The 17,992-nt window shown below is 38.7% G+C and overlaps 3 protein-coding genes, 1 non-coding gene and 1 pseudogene across 5 annotated transcripts; 4 read left to right on the forward strand and 1 right to left on the reverse strand.

Moving 5' to 3' along the window:
* The first annotated feature begins 4,090 nt into the window (after nt 1-4,090).
* On the forward strand, nt 4,091-5,789 carry LOC121053072 (annotated as a pseudogene).
* A 297-nt stretch (nt 5,790-6,086) lies between these two features.
* LOC112166969 lies at nt 6,087-8,433 on the reverse strand. Its single transcript, XM_024303907.2, has 2 exons — nt 8,134-8,433; nt 6,087-7,780 (listed from the first exon to the last, which is right to left on the reverse strand). The coding sequence occupies exons 1-2, from the start codon at nt 8,374-8,376 to the stop codon at nt 6,221-6,223; spliced, it is 1,803 nt and encodes a 600-aa protein (XP_024159675.1). The 5' UTR covers nt 8,377-8,433; the 3' UTR covers nt 6,087-6,220.
* Nucleotides 8,434-12,202: 3,769 nt separating this feature from the next.
* On the forward strand, nt 12,203-12,853 carry LOC112167257. The gene has a single exon (XM_024304258.2). It carries the CDS (start codon nt 12,317-12,319, stop codon nt 12,701-12,703), a length of 387 nt encoding a protein of 128 aa, XP_024160026.1. The 5' UTR covers nt 12,203-12,316; the 3' UTR covers nt 12,704-12,853.
* On the forward strand, nt 12,561-17,910 carry LOC112167654 (uncharacterized GPI-anchored protein At1g61900). 2 transcript variants are annotated; one of them, XM_040506959.1, is made up of 8 exons: nt 12,561-12,694; nt 15,028-15,207; nt 15,324-15,932; nt 16,132-16,377; nt 16,506-16,517; nt 16,945-17,085; nt 17,215-17,259; nt 17,525-17,910. In XM_040506959.1, the coding sequence occupies exons 2-8, from the start codon at nt 15,102-15,104 to the stop codon at nt 17,593-17,595; spliced, it is 1,230 nt and encodes a 409-aa protein (XP_040362893.1). In that variant the 5' UTR covers nt 12,561-12,694; nt 15,028-15,101; the 3' UTR covers nt 17,596-17,910. The 2 variants fall into 2 exon arrangements, with proteins under 2 accessions (XP_040362893.1, XP_024160472.1); XM_024304704.2 differs by lacking the exon at nt 12,561-12,694 and adding an exon at nt 14,244-14,512.
* On the forward strand, nt 13,863-13,934 carry TRNAD-GUC. The gene has a single exon. It is a non-coding gene; the product is annotated as a tRNA-Asp (tRNA).
* Nucleotides 17,911-17,992: the final 82 nt, after the last annotated feature.

Below are 17,992 nucleotides of genomic sequence, written 5' to 3' on the forward strand. Positions count from 1 at the left end.
TCAGGGCATGAAACAGGTCGTTGGATTATTGGCTCGGGTTGTCAGGTGTCTTTTTGGTGAGACAATTTTTGGGGAAGCCTTTAAGTGATTTTTTTTGGCATACATGGGAATAGAGAAGATCACTCAAGTGGGACGGTGGCTGATTTTATTAATAATGGGTCTTGGAATTTTCCTCCACTCTTCCAATTCCATTTTCCCGCTATTTGTGAGATTGTCTCACAAGTTCCTTTGCCTTTAAATCTGCTGGTGTCAGACAAGCTAATATGGTCAGCGTCTTCATCTGGAGATCTCTCTGCTCGTGAAGCTTACAAATTCTTGCGTCCTTCTCTTCCTTCCCTTGATTGGAGTAAAATTATTTGGCAGTAGTTTGTAGCTCCTCGCATATTGTCATTACTTGTTTGGAAATTGCTGCATGGTCGAGTTTTATCAGAGGATTTCTTGCAGAAACGTGGTGTCTCTATGGCTACATTTTGTGTGCTATATATGCCGCAAGAATGGTGAATGTTTAAATCATATTTTTCTTCATTGCCCATTTGCTATTACAATTTGGAATTGCATGATTGAAAGCTTTGAGCTTGTCGCTGTTCCTAATTCTATCTTGGAGTTATTAAATATGGGGTTGGCTGGTCGTAGCCCTCAATTATGTGAGCTTTGGGTTGCATGCTTTTGTTCTACTTTATGGTTCATTTGGCACTCACGCAACAAATAAGCTAGATATGAGGGTATAGAGCCTAATGTCTCCAGGGTTCAAAGGTTAATCGTTGGGTGTGTTAATGCCTCTAGTTGTTTGGCATCTGGGTCCATGAATAACATGACTCAAGATCTTTGGGTTGTCAAATGTTTTGGAGCTTCATGTAGGCCAAGGCGTTTTCCTCGCATTACTGAGTTTCACTGGCATTCCCTACTATATGGTTGGATTAAAGTAAATACAGATGGGGCTTGGAAGAGTACATCCAATGAAGCTGGTTATGGTGGTGTCTTTAGATATCATAGGGGAATTGTCATAGGTGCATTCTGTTCTAACCTTGACATTCCAAGTTTGATGGATGCGGAGGTCATGGCAGTTATCAAAGCAATTGATTTAGCTTGGGTTAAAAATTAGAAACATATCTGGTTAGAGGCTGATTCATCTCTTATTCTTTAGTTTCCTTCGCTCTCCTCATTTGGTGCCTTAATTGGCTTCTTCAAGTTGCATGGAGTAATTGTTTGCATCAAATAGCTCAAGTGGAATTTCGTTCCTCACATATTTTTAGAGGAGAAGGTAATCAAGTTGCAGATGCTCTTGCTAATTTTGGTTGTTCTCTAATGGTCTAGTTTGGTGGGACTTTGCGCCACCTGTTATTTTTGATTCCTGCAATAGAGATTACTTGGGCCTTCCTAATTTCCATATTCGTTAGATGTTGTTTTTTGAAGAGGTTTGGTTTGGCCCCCCTCTTTGTTTTACTACATATTTTTATTGAATAAATTCCTCTGGGGAGGTTCATCAAAAAAAAAAAAATCTAATTCTCAGTTATATCTACTACTTGACTCCGAGAATTTGAAATTCATCAATATTTTTCTTTAAGTGCTTAACCTATATTTCTTTATAGGAAATATACTAAGGAGTGTTTTAACTTTTAAGTCTCAAAACTTCAAAACTAGAAACAGTGACATGTAATTAAGATATTTCATGCTTAATTAAAAATTGACTAACGTGATGTAAAGTTCATGTTTTGGTATTCCTATTAGGTATAAGATGATTATAGTGTTCTATTTGAGGTCTCTCTCTAGAAAGGTGGAGTAGAAAAAAGAGATTTTTGATTCACATCGTCTATGTCATAGTGTGTCACATCTGATTCCAGAAAACTAAGCTTCGGTGCTTAACAATATTTTTTATGGATATGAACAACTCCGCCGATTATGACATGGCCAAACGCTTCATCTCTTTTGAAGGCGTTCCTAATGTGTCTCTCTATTTGTCTTTGTGTTTTCATTTAAAAATTCAAAAGCTTTGCCTACTGCATATTAGACTGATGTCACATCCGTTTTCTAAATAAATTTTATGACATGGCCAATTACTTTGTGGCGAGTAGGGACTTTGTGACGGACAAGATGACTATGAATGAGATTCTTTAAGTAGATCGATCTATTTAATTACTTGATGTTTGATTAGTGTTTTGTGTTGCATCCTCATAGAATGACTCATACCTAAGAAAATAACAACGACCGAAAAGAATTGTACCACTTTATATATAGACAAATTGACCTTTCGACTACAAGTTTGCGTTCAAGAATAATTTTGTCAAGCAGTTTAGTCTGGAAAAGTAAAAGATCTGGATTCATGGGATGTATCCAATCTAATCCATCAATTTGCTGTAAATGAAGTTTAAATATTTGGTCCCATCAAGGGTGAAGCAATATCTTTCCGATATGATTGCCACTTTTCTTGAGTTTATGTGCCTCGGATGCTTCTTCGAATATAAAAACCTCATTGTGAATGACAAGTTTCACGTCAACATTCTCAATTGCAGGCATCACTTTCTGTCACATCCGTTTTCTAAACAAATTTTAAGTCACATCCGTTTTTCAGAAAGTATATTTAATGTTATCCGTTTTCTAAACTTGATGACATATCCGTTTTCTAAACAAATTATATGACATGGCATGGCCAATTATAGAAAGGCCTTGCACAATGAAGTATTCTCTATTGCACATAATTATAAATTCAAAAAATTTTTTTTTTTGAAAATGTAATGATGTATGAAACAGGGTTAATGCATACCACATGCTTCATGCAGCTACTTAGCACTTATGAGTGTTTTTTTCTTTCCTTTTGAAATGAGACTATAATGCCTAGCTAATTAATCAAACAAACCCTAAAATTGATGAAGCACCTAGATTACGTACCTTAGATAGCCTTTGCTTCATAAACAACTCTGACCATACGGTGCAAGCAGCTTGAGAAAAAGTAGTAGCTTATTTTAGACTAGTATTTCCTAGAATAGGAAGCAATTGTGCAACTGGAACTGCCACGAACTGCGCATAGCTTCCTCCGTTGGTAATAGCACACACCTTCAAAACACACATGTTAGACCAACAGTTTTGATGCAATTTTTATTCAATTTCTTGTGCAATTAAGAAAATTAATTAAACAAACCCGAAAAGTATATATGTAATCTCAAGTAGCTAGCTTCCAAATTACCTTGTGTCTTTTTTACAGACTTTCTTGTCTTTCTCGGACATCTCTTTCCCATGCTCAATGATGGTTTCAGAATATTCGAGTCCGAGATAGGCACTTCTACCCAGGAGGTTGGTGGATATGCAAAACTCCTCTAGTGGATGTCCAGTCAGTTCATACCAGTGTAGACAACTTTCAGGAGCACCTCGTTTGCTTCCGGTTTGGGTTTATGCACTCCACCGATTAACATCTCAAATACTTCATCCCTTTTTAAGGCGTTCCTAGTGCAATCTAATGTCCCTATACTTGTCTATGTGTATTCGTGTGGAAAATCAAAAGTTTTGCCCAATGCATCTTTGACTGATATTACATCCGTTTTCTAAACAAATTTTATGACATGACCAATTATAAAAAGGCCCATTATAAATAGGAGAACGAAATTGTTTATTTACTGGTTTCAATATCTCATTCCTAATTTATACTAGGGAGTGTTTTAACTTTTAAGTCTCAAAACTTCAAAACTAGAAACAGTGACATGTAATTAAGATATTTCCTGCTTAAGATTTAAAAATTGGCTAACGTGATGTAAAGTTCCTGTTTTGGTATTCCTATTCGGTATAAGATGATTATAGTGTTCTATTTGAGGTCTCTATCTAGAAAGGTGGAGTAGAAAAAGAGGATCCAAATCGTCTATGTCATAGTGTATCACATATGATTCTAGAAAACTAAGCTCTGGTGCTGAACAATATTTTTATGGATATGAACAACTCCGCCGATTATGACATGGCCAAACGCTTCCTCTCTCTTGAAGGCGTTCCTAGTGTATTCTAATGTCTCTCTATTTGTCTTTGTGTATTCGTGTAGAAAATCAAAAGCTTTGCCTATTGCATCTTCGACTGATGTCACATCCGTTTTCTAAACAAATTTTATGACATGGCCAATTACTTTGTTGCGAGTAGGCACTTTGTGGCAGACAAGATGGCTGTGAAAGTGTGAATGAGATTTTTAAGTAGATCGATCTATTTAATTACTTGATGTTTAATTAGTGTTAGATACACTAATGATACACACTTTGTGTTGCATCCTCATAGAATGATCGAGTATAACTCATACCTAAGAAAACAAACACCATCCCACTTTATATATAGACAAATGCACCTTTCGACTACAAGTGTGCGTTCAAGAGTAATTTTGCAAGCAGTTTAGTCTAGAAAAATGGGATGGTGTTAATCCAGAATCTCTCCGGAATCAATTTCCAAATCATAAAGAACCTCCACAACCAAACACATTCTGGACACAGTGCCCCTTTTGTTGCGCAATGTCTCAATACCACCGAGACATTCTGGATCGTTTGGTCAATTGTTAGATATGCCGGCCAGCATTTGGAGCTCGTGAAATGAAGAAAGGTGTTCATCCAGAATCTCTCAGGAATCAATTTACCAATCATAACGAAACCCTAAAATCCGCCCCGAGTCCCACTAAAGCAGGCTGGTAACTTCATCGATCTCTCTACTGAAACCCTAAACTATTGCAATAGTGATGAAGAGGTTAGGTTCTTAGGTTCAAACACTCCAATGTCCCCTTCGGGAAAAGTAAGTGAATAAAAACCACAAACGAGGGTTCTTGTTCTACTTCCAAACCCAATAACAAAGCCCCATCTTTTGTTTGTGAAATTTGTTCGGAGACCAAGCCAGCACACGAATCGTTTGGTATCAAAAATTGCAGCCATGTTTATTGTACTGATTGCGTGGTCAAATACGTGGACTCGAAGCTCCAAGAAAATATAGCAAGCATTGGGTGCCTTGTACCCGATTGCAAAGGGTCACTGGATCCCGAATATTGCCATTCGATTCTGAAACCCGAGGTGTTTGAAAAATGGGGAACAAGATTGTGCGAAAATGTGATTATTGGGTCTCAGCAATTTTACTGCCCCTTTAAGGACTACTCCGCAATGTTGATCAACGATGGGCCAGAGGTAGTGAGGGAATCAGAGTGCCTTAATTGTAAAAGATTGTTCCTTGGCACGCCGGGATTACTTGTGCCGAGTTTAAGAGGCTGAATAAGGATGATATCATTATGGAAAAACTTGCTTACAAGAAGCACTGGAGAAGGTGCCCAAGGTGTGGGATCTACGTGGAAAGATCAGGAGGCTGCACAACAATGAAATGCAGGTCTGTTTATCCTTCTGGTCTCTTCATTTGATTATTTATTCTACACACACACACACATATAATTTGGTGTTTCTGAATGTCTGATCCTATACTGTTTGAGTAGCCTTGGTAAGTGCAAGTGTACAACAACAGGGTGAAACTCATTCTGAATTATATATATTCCATTTTGGATTACTTGCAGGTGCGGGACTTATTTCAACTTCCATTGTGGACGAATGGGTTGTCCTTTTTGTGGAAAATATAGACAGAAAAATTATACTATGGGCTTCTTCGTATTCATGAAGGAGTACAGAAGGATTCAGCGGGACCGAGGGGAACCCTATAATCAAGCTACTGCTAAACTCGCTATTGAGAAATGGAGATCCATGTCTCGTTCTGAAAAAAAGCCCTATGAGAACCCAGAGATGGAACCGACTGAAATTTACCCTGTGCGATGGAAGATGGCGAGTAAAGAAGGATAATGGATGAGTAGAATGAAGCAACATGAGTTACTTGGTTGATGCCCAGCTACATTCATTTCTTTCTTAATTATGCTCTTTCTCATGGACAATAAGGTTTCTTTTTATGTTTAATGTTATTCAGTTAGCTTTATTATAAAGAAAAAGAATTATATTAAATTCTCCAGTTAACTCACCCTATTCTTGTAAACTGACCTCAGTAAAGCACACTGGTGACTGGTGAGTTTTGCTTATTATTTGAGTTCCCCGGTCGATATAGTGATATACACATATCTTTGATTCTAGACATAAAGGGAAAAGAGCGAAGAAGATGGTGTATATACTTTTATCTTTTATGCTTGCATAGCTAGAAACTTACATTTAAGTACTCTTCCGAGAAACTGCTACTCATTCACTCGGTCATAAGGCGAGTGTTTAGAACTCGAACAAGTCAGTCACCTAAACCTCAGTTTAAAAACATGGCGCAGTTGAGATCTCTGGCTTTCTATTTTTGCTTCCAAAAGCTTGGCATTTGAACCTTTCTTTTGGATGGCTCGGGGCCATTCAATGCGTCCTTTCATCCCTCGAGAGATGTGTGGATTCGCTATGTCCAGTGGGAACAAATGTTCATTTGAATCCCGGTGTCTGGTCTCATGTTCAGTCAGTCTACTATCAGCATTTCTTTGCAAACATGATGTAACCCCATTTGAGAGCCTGCTCTTGTCTTCATCCAAAATTATCTTAAAAACTTCACCATTAGTTGGGCATGATCTCCAAAGCTTGGACATAGAAGACAGCTTCTGCTCTGATTGCTGCTCCGATACTGGGCAAACTTCAATGATTTCAGTATCTGGAGAGGATTGACCTGCATTATCATTACATGCACTTCCGCTCCTAGACACATGTCGGCATCGGCCAACCCTGAGAATGGAGGAACTATGCCCTCCCAATGAATGACAAGAACCCTGATCCTCACCATGACTCCCATTTGCCCAACCTCTAGCACTTTCTTGCACACCACTACTATAACCGTTGAGACAATTCGAGTAACTTGGCAAAGGGGTTTTGTTGAACCGATTATTGTCAGGACTCACCGGATGGAATTTCGAATCATGGCTAGAAGCACTGTGACAAATGCAAGGTTTAATCTCTCTCCCTTTACCTTCATATTGTCGGAACTCTTCAAAAGTAGAGAATATATCATCTGATTTCAGAGCAATATATGTAAATTCCTCGATATCTTGAATATCCAACAACTTAACTTCCTGTAGGATCAACTCAGCCTTTCTTAATTCCGGCATATCCAGGGTAGCGAACCTTGACCTTAAGAAAGTTTCAACATCTGTTATCAGCTTGTTCACCTGATGATATTTATCTTCAAGAGCCAGTTTAGCATCAATCAGCTTCATCTGCACTCGTTCTTCACGCCAAGCCTCAGTCATCTGCAACATCTTTCTCTCTTCTTCCAATTCATCAATAATTTTCATGGATTCTCTTTTCAATGCCTTCAATTCTGCCTTGTTCTCTCCAATGTGTTCAGCTAGTTCGCTACAAACTTGTTCCATGAATCTTCTGTTTTGTTTCTCTTCCTCATACGTTTTCATGAACTGGTCTGCAGACAACTTTGCATTGGCTAACCGACTGACCAGATTGGTGCTAAGATTTTCCATCCGTTGACGACTCCTCCTTTCCCTGCTTAGTTCTTTCATCAACTCCTTAATAACCGCACGATCTCTCTGGCACTCTCTGAACTTCTGCAATACTCTTTCCTCTTCAAGCTTACTCAAAAAGTGTTTGACTCTCTTCCTGAAAGACCTCCGCTTAGCTTCAAGCTCTCGAATGCTCAATCTAGCTTTCATTAGTTCATCATTCACTGCCGAAACCATAGACACAGTATTCACTCGACAATCTTTCATATAAACCCCACAAATTTCAGCCGATTCATTCCAGCAGCAAGCATCCCACTTTGTTGCCCTCTCCAATCCCAATTTGGAAAACCCCAAAGACGATTCAAGCTAAAAAAAAAACAAAATAAAAACAACATCAGAGTTCAGACATGACCTCAAAACCATTCCCAAACCAATGCTAATTAATACATTCAAAACATGAACCGCTGAACATCCATGTTCTTGCTATTTGTAACAACCTACGGTAAAAAAAAAAAAAAAAAAAACGTCAATGGGATTTCAAAGTCTCAAAGACTCGAAATTTCCTCAAAATCTTGACCCTTAAACAATCGCTATCGGTTTCATATAATAAGATCTGTACAACAAAAATTGAACCCATCCATATAATCACAATGCCAACACACAATTGAATCAAAAAATCGAAACTTACACAAAAATTATCAAAATTGAATTAGAATTACCTCAAGGTGAGCTCGAAGATGATCATCAGAACCAGAGTTGAGCTCTGCACCCCATGAAACTTCGCTGAAGCGCAGCTGCCAGAGCCCGGCGGCGAGCTTCCGAGCAGAGGCCTCGGAGGCTCCGGTGGATTTGTCGTCGTGGAGCTTCCAGTGCTGAAGTGGACTGGACGGAGGCCGGTGAGTGTGGCGCCGGTACGACGTCGTTTTCCGGCGACGAGAATCGGCACCGTTTGAGGGGTTCATTAAGTTGGTGATCAATAGTTTTTTGTTGTTGTTGTGGTGGTGGGAACCGGAGTGGGAGTGTTGGGTCTTTAATTCTTTATATAAAGAATGATGGGCGCGTGTCTCTTAAAGTGTGTATTTTGGTTTCTTCTCTTTTTTGTTTGTTTTTACCGCTTGGTTTTTAAAAGTTTTAGTAAAAACTAGAGTTTCCCAAAAGGAGGTTGATTATGATTGTTGAAAAAAGGGAGATTGAAGAATTTGATCACTGAAAATGAGAGCTAATTAAGACGTAATTGAAGGGAATGCTTGACATATAATCATGTAAAATCAGTTTTGTTATGATTTATTTGGTGGTTCGCGAAGCATTGGAAATGTTTTTCAAGCATTGATTCTGAAACTCATAGATAATGAGTGAGTGGGAATGTCACTTCTACTGATGAGGATGTTGTATGTTCATTTGATAAACTTTGATGATGAGACGATCTTATCTTCGATATTGCGTATTTGTAATATTGACATTGAGGGATCATTATGCCTTCCAGTCCCAAAGATCACACAATCAATAATTGTTCGCCCAAAATAATTTCGTCAAACACCTAATCACATACAATCTCAACTTAGCGCATAATTCACAAAAACACAATTATACGATAATCCAACAGTTGGATCCTCATTCGAGACCACACAAAGTCATCGGAACACTTGTACCCAGTTTTACTAGATAGAATACAGCTTCTAGAACCGAGTAGATACAATGTAACCTAACTTAAAATAATTTTGCTTCATTTAATTTCGCCTATCTTTCATTTCGTTTCAGCATAGCTAAGTTCTTTTTATTAACCAAAGATAGCGCCTTTCTATCTATACTAATGAGTTTTCTAGGCTGACAGCAAACACTAGTTACACTTCCCATCGATGTTTTCAAACGACATGTTCCAAGAAATTGGTAGGTTTATGGGGCAATTTATGAAATTTTGAAGGTTTTTTTTTTTTTTTTTTTGAGAATGATGAACTTCTGAAGTTAAAATCATCATAAGTATGAGATTGTGACAAGTTGTAAAGCACAAGATAGGAAGTAACATTTATTTTTTGATAATAGTGGTAGTCATATCTCGATTGAAGATTTAAGATACTATGTTGCATGTTAATGACACGTAACTCCAAATTAGACAATTGTTAGGTTCAGTGGTTCACCCTTAGGCTAAACGAGTATATTCACCCCCCATTGTCGATTAACATACTTTTACTTAATAAATTTATGATCCAACGGTCCATATCTTAAATTAGCATTTAAAGATCATCTCTATAGACCTAAGAATTGTCCCTCCAAATTAGCTAGTGAATTGTGAGTCATTACATTAAAAAAAAAAAAGTAATAGTAATAATAAATAAATAAATAACACTACAATATCTAAGATAGATCGGTTAAGTGTTGCTAAGATCAAAAAGAAATTTCAAAGAAGTATAACTTTTTTTTTCTTTTTTTTTAATCAAGCCCGCAGGGCGAAATAGTATATTGATCACAAGCCATAATAGGCCGTTACATACTCTTCCACTAAGGACATAGACAAACAAGAAGGTAGTGGTAGTACCCACAGTAGTACATAGAAATAGACCTACTCATTACACATTTCAGATCGTAGAGCTAGTGGAGATCCTCCTTTAGTATTACGCAAGAGGCGCTAGAGATCTAGGTTCTTAATACAAGGAAATTATTGAATTTAGATAAAACTAAAAACATAGAGTTGGGCCAATAGCCTAAACCCTAGCCCAAATTGAAATCTACTGGACTAGGGTAGGACCCCAGCTAGAAACTGAAAGCCCAAATAGAGGACAACCACCAAAAAAGGTCCACCAAGGCCCATCAGACCAGTCTGGTCCAAGTCCACCTGCCCAGCCTCCCTGTCATACGAACCAGCCATGGCAAGCTTCTCTCCGTCCGTCGCACTCCGCCGCAACCTGCCTCCCACGATCCGCGCCCCACGATCGCACCGTCAACGCCTCAAAACCGCACCGCACGGGCCATGCCGCCACAATCACGCCACTTAACCCCGATCCAAACACCCCACACTGTCACCGCCACGACCCGCACAGTCCCGATTCGCTCCGCCGCGATCCCACCACTGTGACCCAAAACCCCACGAGCCACGTTGCTTCAAACCACGCCAAGACGAAGAAAAACCAAAAATTATAGTACTTATAGTTACTCTTAGCTATGAACAAAATTAAGACTAATTAGAGGATTGTTGTCCAACTGGACCAACCTAACTATAAACCCAAGAACTTGATCAAGCAAATATAAATACTACTAATTTTCTCAACCCCAGGTCAAAGATCCCATCTTTACATCTACGTTCACACCATCTTCCTCGTCTTGATCAATCATTTAAGTACGAAAATATCCCCTCCCAATTACAATTCACACAGCAAAATCAAACCAGTATATTATTCTGGTGGCTCGCAACGTTTTATAAGCATTGAAAATGACTTTTCAAGCATTGATTCTGAGACTCATAAATAATGAGTGAGTGAGAAACTGAAAATGTCACTTCTACTACTGGTGAAGTTCTTGACCTTCTTTGGTATACAACTACATCCAAAGGAATGATCGTTTGTCTTGAGAAGGTTACTAATTAACTGTTAGTGCTAATATTGTTTGTTCATTTGATAAAGTTTGATGATGAGACGATCCTATCTTGCATACTTTGTATTTGTAATATTGATATTGAGGGGTCATTAGTTTGAAAGTAAGCCTGCCTTTGGAGCTGGGTTATACTAATGAGTTTTCTTGGCCAACAACTAACACTAGTTACCCTAGCCTTCCTATATATCGATGTTCTCAAACAACATGTTCTATGTAATTGGTAGGTTTATGGTTTATGAACTTGTGAAGTTAAAATCATAAGTATGAAATTGCGACATGCTCTAAAGCATAACGTAGTAAATCACATTTACTTTTTGATAATTGGTGGTAATCAAGTCTCAATTGAGGATTTAAGATATTATGAATTGACATGTAACTCCTAATTAGCTGGTGAATTGTGAGTCATTACATAAACAAACAAAAAAACAAATTGCAATATCGAAGCTAAATCGGTTAAGTGTTCATATACATATATATAAGATGAAAAAGAAATGTCAAAAAAGTATAACTTAGTTCGGTTAAGTGTTGCTATATATATAAGATGAAAAAGAAATTTCAAAGAAGTTATAGTACTTATAGTTACTTACTCTTAGCTATGAAGAATATTAAGACTAATTAGAGGATTGTTGTCCAACTGGACCAACCTAACCCAAGAGGCCAAGAACTTGATCCAGCACATATAATTATATTATTAATTTTCTCAACCCCAAGTCAAAGATCCCATCTTTATATGTACGTTCACACCATTTTCCTCGTTTTGATACCATTTAAGCACGAAAATATCCCGTCCCAAATTCCAATTCACACGGCAAAATCAAACCAGTCTATATATTATTGATTATTCTCCTTCCTTCTAGTTCTAGCTTCTAATTAAGAAACGAGGTTTTGACTTTTGACCTTTCCCGTTCTAGAATTCTAACAAATTGCCATGCAGACAAATCACAACGTGCCAATCCAACCTAGCTCAGCTACCCAGATCTTGTATACTACTAATCAAACATAAATTTCCAACCAAAACCGTCCTCCTTGATTTGATTAATCATTTTCATTAAGCTGCGGCTTAATCAGTGCCTGCACGTACTTGGCCGTACGTCTCCGTCAAGATTATAATATTGTTCATCATCATATATGCAGTTGTTTCTTGGAAGCTGAAAGTTTTGTCGCGGTCTCACCCACCTGGTTCTATAAATAACACAAGCCTCCCCGTCTTCAACCTCTCTCTTCTTCTTTCAGCTCTATATTTTCCTTGCTGGAGTGATAAGATTCGACTAATCAAAATCATCAGTCTCGGACTCTCGGTTAACTAGCTAGCTGGCTATGGGGAACTGCTGTTTGAGGCGTGATTCTGCGGTTTGGGCCGACGACGACGACGGGTGGGTCAACGTGTGTCAGCTCCACCAGTCGCAGCAGCCGGAAAAGCAGAAGCTTCTCGGTGAGGTTCAATTCAGATCTTCTTCAGGTTCCTCCTCGTCCTCCTGTAGACGAAGACCGAGTAGTAGCGGTGGAGATCATCAGGAGGTGAAGATAAAGATGACAAAGAGGGAGCTGGAAGAGTTGGTGGGATCAAGAGGCGGCGCTATGGACGTGTCGACGGTGGAGCAACTATTGGCGAGGGTGATGGACGACGGTGATGATCGGTATGACTATGAGGAGCATCAACGGCCGTGGAGGCCAGCCCTCCAAAGTATTCCGGAGGTCGATTAGTTTATTACTTTGGTGATTCTTTGTGTCGGTTCATTTTGTCGTATCCTTCTTTCTTTCAAATTAGTTTATGTTTCTCAGTATGCATGTAGAAATTTGTTTTAGAGAAATTTTTTCATGAATATAGTAAATCCTTATTTTGGGTCCTTGTAAGTTGTAAGTTGTAAATCTTGGGATTTAGAAAATTGAAGTAACATCATGCGTGGGGCTTATAAGACCAGAAACTGTGGGCCGCTCGTACTGACTATTGTGGTCGAACTTTGACTTTGGAAACTAGGATTCATTACTAGTAGTCTAGTAATGAGCACCGTCTAAATAGAAAGCATTTTCAAAAAAAAAATATATGTCCGATTCTATTATCAAAGTAATGATGAGTAACATTACTTTGGAGAGTAAGTTTGATGAATAACTTAAGTGTAGTTATTTGTACGTCACCACCTTCAAGTTATAATAAACTTGTAACAATTTGAATAAATGTTATTTTAAATAAAGATGATGGAATATAAAAACATAGTAAAAAATAAATTTATTTTTCAACAAACAAATAATCTTTGGCTTTGAGCTTGACGGACGATGCATAATAGCACTGGAAACTTTATTCCATATTTTGCTCCTTTCTTTCACTTGGATGGAGATGGGCGTCGTTCCTTGACCTGACCTATCAATAGTAGAGTCTCTTCATAAGCAGTAAAAGTGGATGCCACAGACCTTTTTATTTTGTTATTACACTCAAATCAACTTCTTATTTCCCATGATGCGATGCTTATTGTTGAAGACAAGCTATTGATTCCCCACTTGTACATCATTAAGATTCTCCCTCCACCTCAATCATGCTCATCATTCTCACTTGCCTTTCCCATCAAAGTAATTCATTTTCAACGTTGCAACCAATCATTAATCATCACCACAGCAAAGCATCAAGTTCTGACGTTCCATGACGCATTCGAAAGTTGGTACTGGCATCTGGAGACATCTCTCTTTATTATCTCTTACAAGAAGCTAATTATGTAAATAAAAACATGTTCACGCCCTTCCTCTTTCAAATTGCCTTTTTATTTCAAAAATAGAAATCGGGTTTGAAAGGTCTCCATCCAAAATAATAATAATAACAACAATAATTTCCTGCGATTTATTCAAGAAGCTGTGAACCATTAACAACCAAGTCGTTGTAGTATAGTGGTAAGTATTCCCGCCTGTCACGCGGGTGACCCGGGTTCGATCCCCGGCAACGGCGTTTGTTTTTTTCAAATTTCCCTTCTTTCTTTCCTATCCCAAACGACGTCGGTAAGTCTTCCAAACCCGCCACACGTGCTTGAGACACGAGCCACGAACTCCGCGCGTGGTCAAAATACTCTACTAGAGTAGAGAAGAGGGTTGAGAAAAGGCGACGGGTGGCGTTAATGCGCCAGTGCTCTTCCTATCTGAGTTTCCGGGTCTAAAGGCGTGGGACCCACTCTCCCCCTTCCTTCCTTCCCAACTGGTACAGCTATTAAGTACTGCTTCCCCCCCCCCCCCGGGGCCCCACCACCCACCACTTTCAATTCAGCTCATCTCATTCATGGCTGCTGCTCCCCCTCCTCCTCCTACTTCTCTTCACTCCTCTCCACTCTTCATATTATCTACAACATCATCCATCTCTCTCTTTTTTTGTTCCCAAAATGCCTCCTCTACTTTTTCACACCCCCCAAACCCTTCTCTGAATCCCAACTCTCACACTTGCAAACATCAAAGGCATGAAACAAAGGGTGTTTTTCAAGAAGAAGAAGAAGAAGCCAACCATGTCTTGTTTAAAATTCTCCATATTGGTCCTCTGTGAGTATTATTCTTCTCTCTTTTTCTAATTGCTTTCTTTTCTGGGTTCTAAAGCCATGATCTTGAATTTTGGTAAATTGTCAAGAGTTTGTGCCAATGTAAAACTGGGTTTGTGGAGGAACTCATGATTTGGGGAAGTGTGTACTAGGGTGTATTTTGTGGAGGAACTCATGATTTGAGGAACTCATGATTTTTAGTGCATGGTGCATTTTGTTGTGATCTTGCATCTTTCAACCCATTGCTTATCACTAGGCATAGCATCCTCTGCATTTTGGTAATTGTTTAGGAGAGTGTTGGGGTTTTGATTGCTGTTAGAACAAGTGATTGCCTCTCAGCAGTTTGAGTGAAGTATCTATCTTTGAATGGTTCTAGGATTTACAAGGCCCCTGTGTGGGACTGGATTGTGTAACTGACTTGAAATTTGTAAGGGAAGCTATGCATCCAACAATTTGTGATTGTAATTTGTGTGATTTTGCGTAGTCATCTTGAATGACTCTTGGTTTGTTCTTTTATAGGTCTCCATGTATCTTGTTCCGGTGCCCTGGATTATCGTAAAGATCCTGTCTTGACAATTAGGCAAGAAGATAGCATGTTACCTATGATCTCCCCTACCGCGGCTCCTAAGCCGTTTCTTCCCCTTCTTGCTCCTTCACCATTGGCGCCATTCACAAACATTACTGTTCCAAAAATATCAGGTATTTTTCTTCCCTCCTCCTTTACTGGTCTAGCTCAATTAGATTTCCTTAGGCATTGCAGAGGTGTTGTCTTGTTGCTCTGATACCACATTTATTCTGTTGATCTGTGCTTGTAGGACAATGTATGCTGAACTTCACTGCTTCTGAGAGTTTGATGAGTACGACCGCAATTGATTGTTGGTCTGTTTTTGCACCATTGCTGGCAAACGTTATTTGTTGCCCACAGTTGGAAGCTACTATCACAATCCTCATCGGTCAGTCCAGTAAATACACCAATGTGCTTGCTTTAAATGGGACGGCTGCAAAATATTGTCTATCCGATATTAAGCAGATTTTGGTTAGCCAGGGTGCAAATGACACCCTTGCGCAAATATGCTCAGTTCGTTCAACAGATCTCACTGATGCATCTTGCCCCATCATTGATGTTACTGAATTTGAGGAGACAGTGGATACTTCCAAGTTGGTGGCCGCTTGTGAGAAGATAGACCCTGTGAAAGAATGCTGTGCTCAAACATGTCAGAATGCCATATTAGAAGCTGCTACAAGAATTGCTTCAAAAACTTCTGATCTTTTGAGCACAGACGGTGGTCATGCTGTCTTACCTGATCACATAAGTAGAGTCAATGACTGCAAAAATATTGTCCTTCGCTGGCTGGCAAGTAAACTCAATCCTTCTCATGCCAAGGAAGTTCTAAGGGGACTCTCAAATTGCAAGATTAACAAGGGTGAGTTTATGGTCAGCCATTTACATTGGTATGAATTTAATATGTTAAAACTTGGGGTATGTGTTCAACTAGTTTGATTTACTTAAGCTCTAAATTATCAGAACCCACGGTTAAGACATAACAAAATGTTGTATATCTTAGAGAAACTAATGTTAAGTCGGAATAATGGTCCTGTATTTGTGTTTGGCGTGCATTTCAGTTTGCCCCCTGGTCTTCCCAAATATGAAACATGTTGCACTCGGCTGTGGGGATGAGATAAGCAACCAGACAGCTTGTTGTACGGCCATGGACAGCTATGTTTCCCACTTGCAAAAGCAGAGTTTCATAACCAACTTGCAAGCTTTGGATTGTGCTGCATCACTGGGAATGAAGTTAAGAAAATCAAATATTACCAAAGATGTGTACAGCCTATGTCATATAAGCCTCAAGGATTTCTCCCTTCAAGGTTACTGCTTTCTTCTAGTCCATTTTTTTTCCAGCAAACTAAGCATTTCTTATCATGTTACTAATACAAACTTGAAATGTTTTGTGTACGTCATTGTGATATGGTGATCAACAATTTGTACACCTCAGTTGGAAGTCAAGGTAAAAATTTCATTTTGTTTTTACTATGAAATTATTGTAAATCGTAATATACTCAAATAATTGCTTAGCATTATTAAAAGGGTGGGCTCATTGTAGGTTTTGAAACTGTGCCATTCTTATAATGTTGCAGAGGGCCAGCCATTTTATCTGAACAACCAGTCACCATTTGTGAAATTTCATGCCAGCTAACTATACTTTTAGCTGTCTATATCCACGCTACTGGCAGGATATGTCATCCTTTCATAGTTATTGTCTAAGGCATCTCTGAAAGTGATTTGCTCATCCTTACATCAATGAACCAAGACTAAAACTTCATAAGCAAATACGATTGGGTGGTGTGCTGAAATTTGTTTGTTTTTTCCTGTTCTTTGTGTTTTAATCTTCTGAACTGACATATTTTTGTTTTTTATCCTTTTGCACATGATAGCATCTGGATGTCTTTTGCCAAGCTTGCCTTCGGATGCAATATTTGAAAGTTCAGGGGTCAGCTTCCTTTGTGATCTGAATGATAACATTCCAGCTCCCTGGCCCACCTCTTCTCAAGGAGCAGCTTCAACATGCAGTAAAGGTATGTATAAGCTATTAGCTTTTCGTCACTATATACTCTGTATTTGTGGTACTTCGTTATACATAAACCTTGTATTTCCTATCCTCTGTCTTGTTTTGATGATTTTTGCCTGACTTGTTGGAACTTCAGGTGTCAAGATTCCTGCACTTCCTGCAGCAGCATCAGCAGAAAGGGGTGAGTACACCCTATTCATTTATCTTTGTGGCATCATTCGTTGCCTCAATGCTAATTTTGTTATTATAAGCAGTCCACCAGTCCCCTAGTGCTATTCAAAGTTCAAAACGGCAAAGTTTAAACTACAGTTTGCCTACATGTGGACATCTCACTGTATTTCTTGTGGATTATGTGACATAAATCTTTTAATTGTGAATTTGTTTTCCTTCCTACTTTTCAGTTGCTTCTGAATATAACCTTAAGCATGTGTTTTCATGTTTTCCAGGCAATTACAACGATGTTGTGATGCTTTCTCTGCTCGTTGCTTTTGCAATGGCGCTTTTGATGTTCATGTAAATGAGTTATCCCTTGAGGAAAACTTGTTATTCCTTGAAGGACGATTCATCAATGGCTTCGGAGGATGATGCAAGTCACCCCAGTCTAGTTGATAGAAGATTGTCGTGAACTGGGGGAAGTTAAACTAGATGTGAGGTCATTTTAGTTCGTCCTGATCATATTCATTCTTGATTCTTGCCTGTTTCTGTAATAAAATTTTTGTAAAAAAGTTTAGGAAGTTCAGGGATAAGCTTGTTTTGTAACGAATATCATCGAGATTGCATGTAAATTTAGATTGCAGCCAAAATATATAAGTTTTCTGTTTTGCTCGGGGATCATAGCTTCTGCTTTCAGTACTCTATTCCAAGTGTGGTACACTTCTAACACCAAAGCCATTGTTTCAATTCACTGTTGTAGC

Source organism: Rosa chinensis, chromosome 5, assembly GCF_002994745.2.
Source record: "Rosa chinensis cultivar Old Blush chromosome 5, RchiOBHm-V2, whole genome shotgun sequence".
NCBI lineage: Eukaryota > Viridiplantae > Streptophyta > Magnoliopsida > Rosales > Rosaceae > Rosa > Rosa chinensis.

Bases quoted from the DNA above. Each gene is read 5' to 3' on its own strand.
- LOC112166969 (XM_024303907.2), bottom strand. From the start codon at position 8,376: ATGAACCCCTCAAACGGTGCCGATTCTCGTCGCCGGAAAACGACGTCG. The intron at 7,781-8,133 runs GTAATTCTAATT...TTTTTTTTTTAG, and splicing joins ATCTTCGAGCTCACCTTGAG to CTTGAATCGTCTTTGGGGTT.
- LOC112167654 (XM_024304704.2), top strand. From the start codon at position 14,434: ATGAAACAAAGGGTGTTTTTCAAGAAGAAGAAGAAGAAGCCAACCATG. The intron at 15,933-16,131 runs GTGAGTTTATGG...CGTGCATTTCAG, and splicing joins AAATTGCAAGATTAACAAGG to TTTGCCCCCTGGTCTTCCCA. The intron at 17,086-17,214 runs GTATGTATAAGC...TTGGAACTTCAG, and splicing joins AGCTTCAACATGCAGTAAAG to GTGTCAAGATTCCTGCACTT.
- LOC112167257 (XM_024304258.2), top strand. From the start codon at position 12,317: ATGGGGAACTGCTGTTTGAGGCGTGATTCTGCGGTTTGGGCCGACGAC.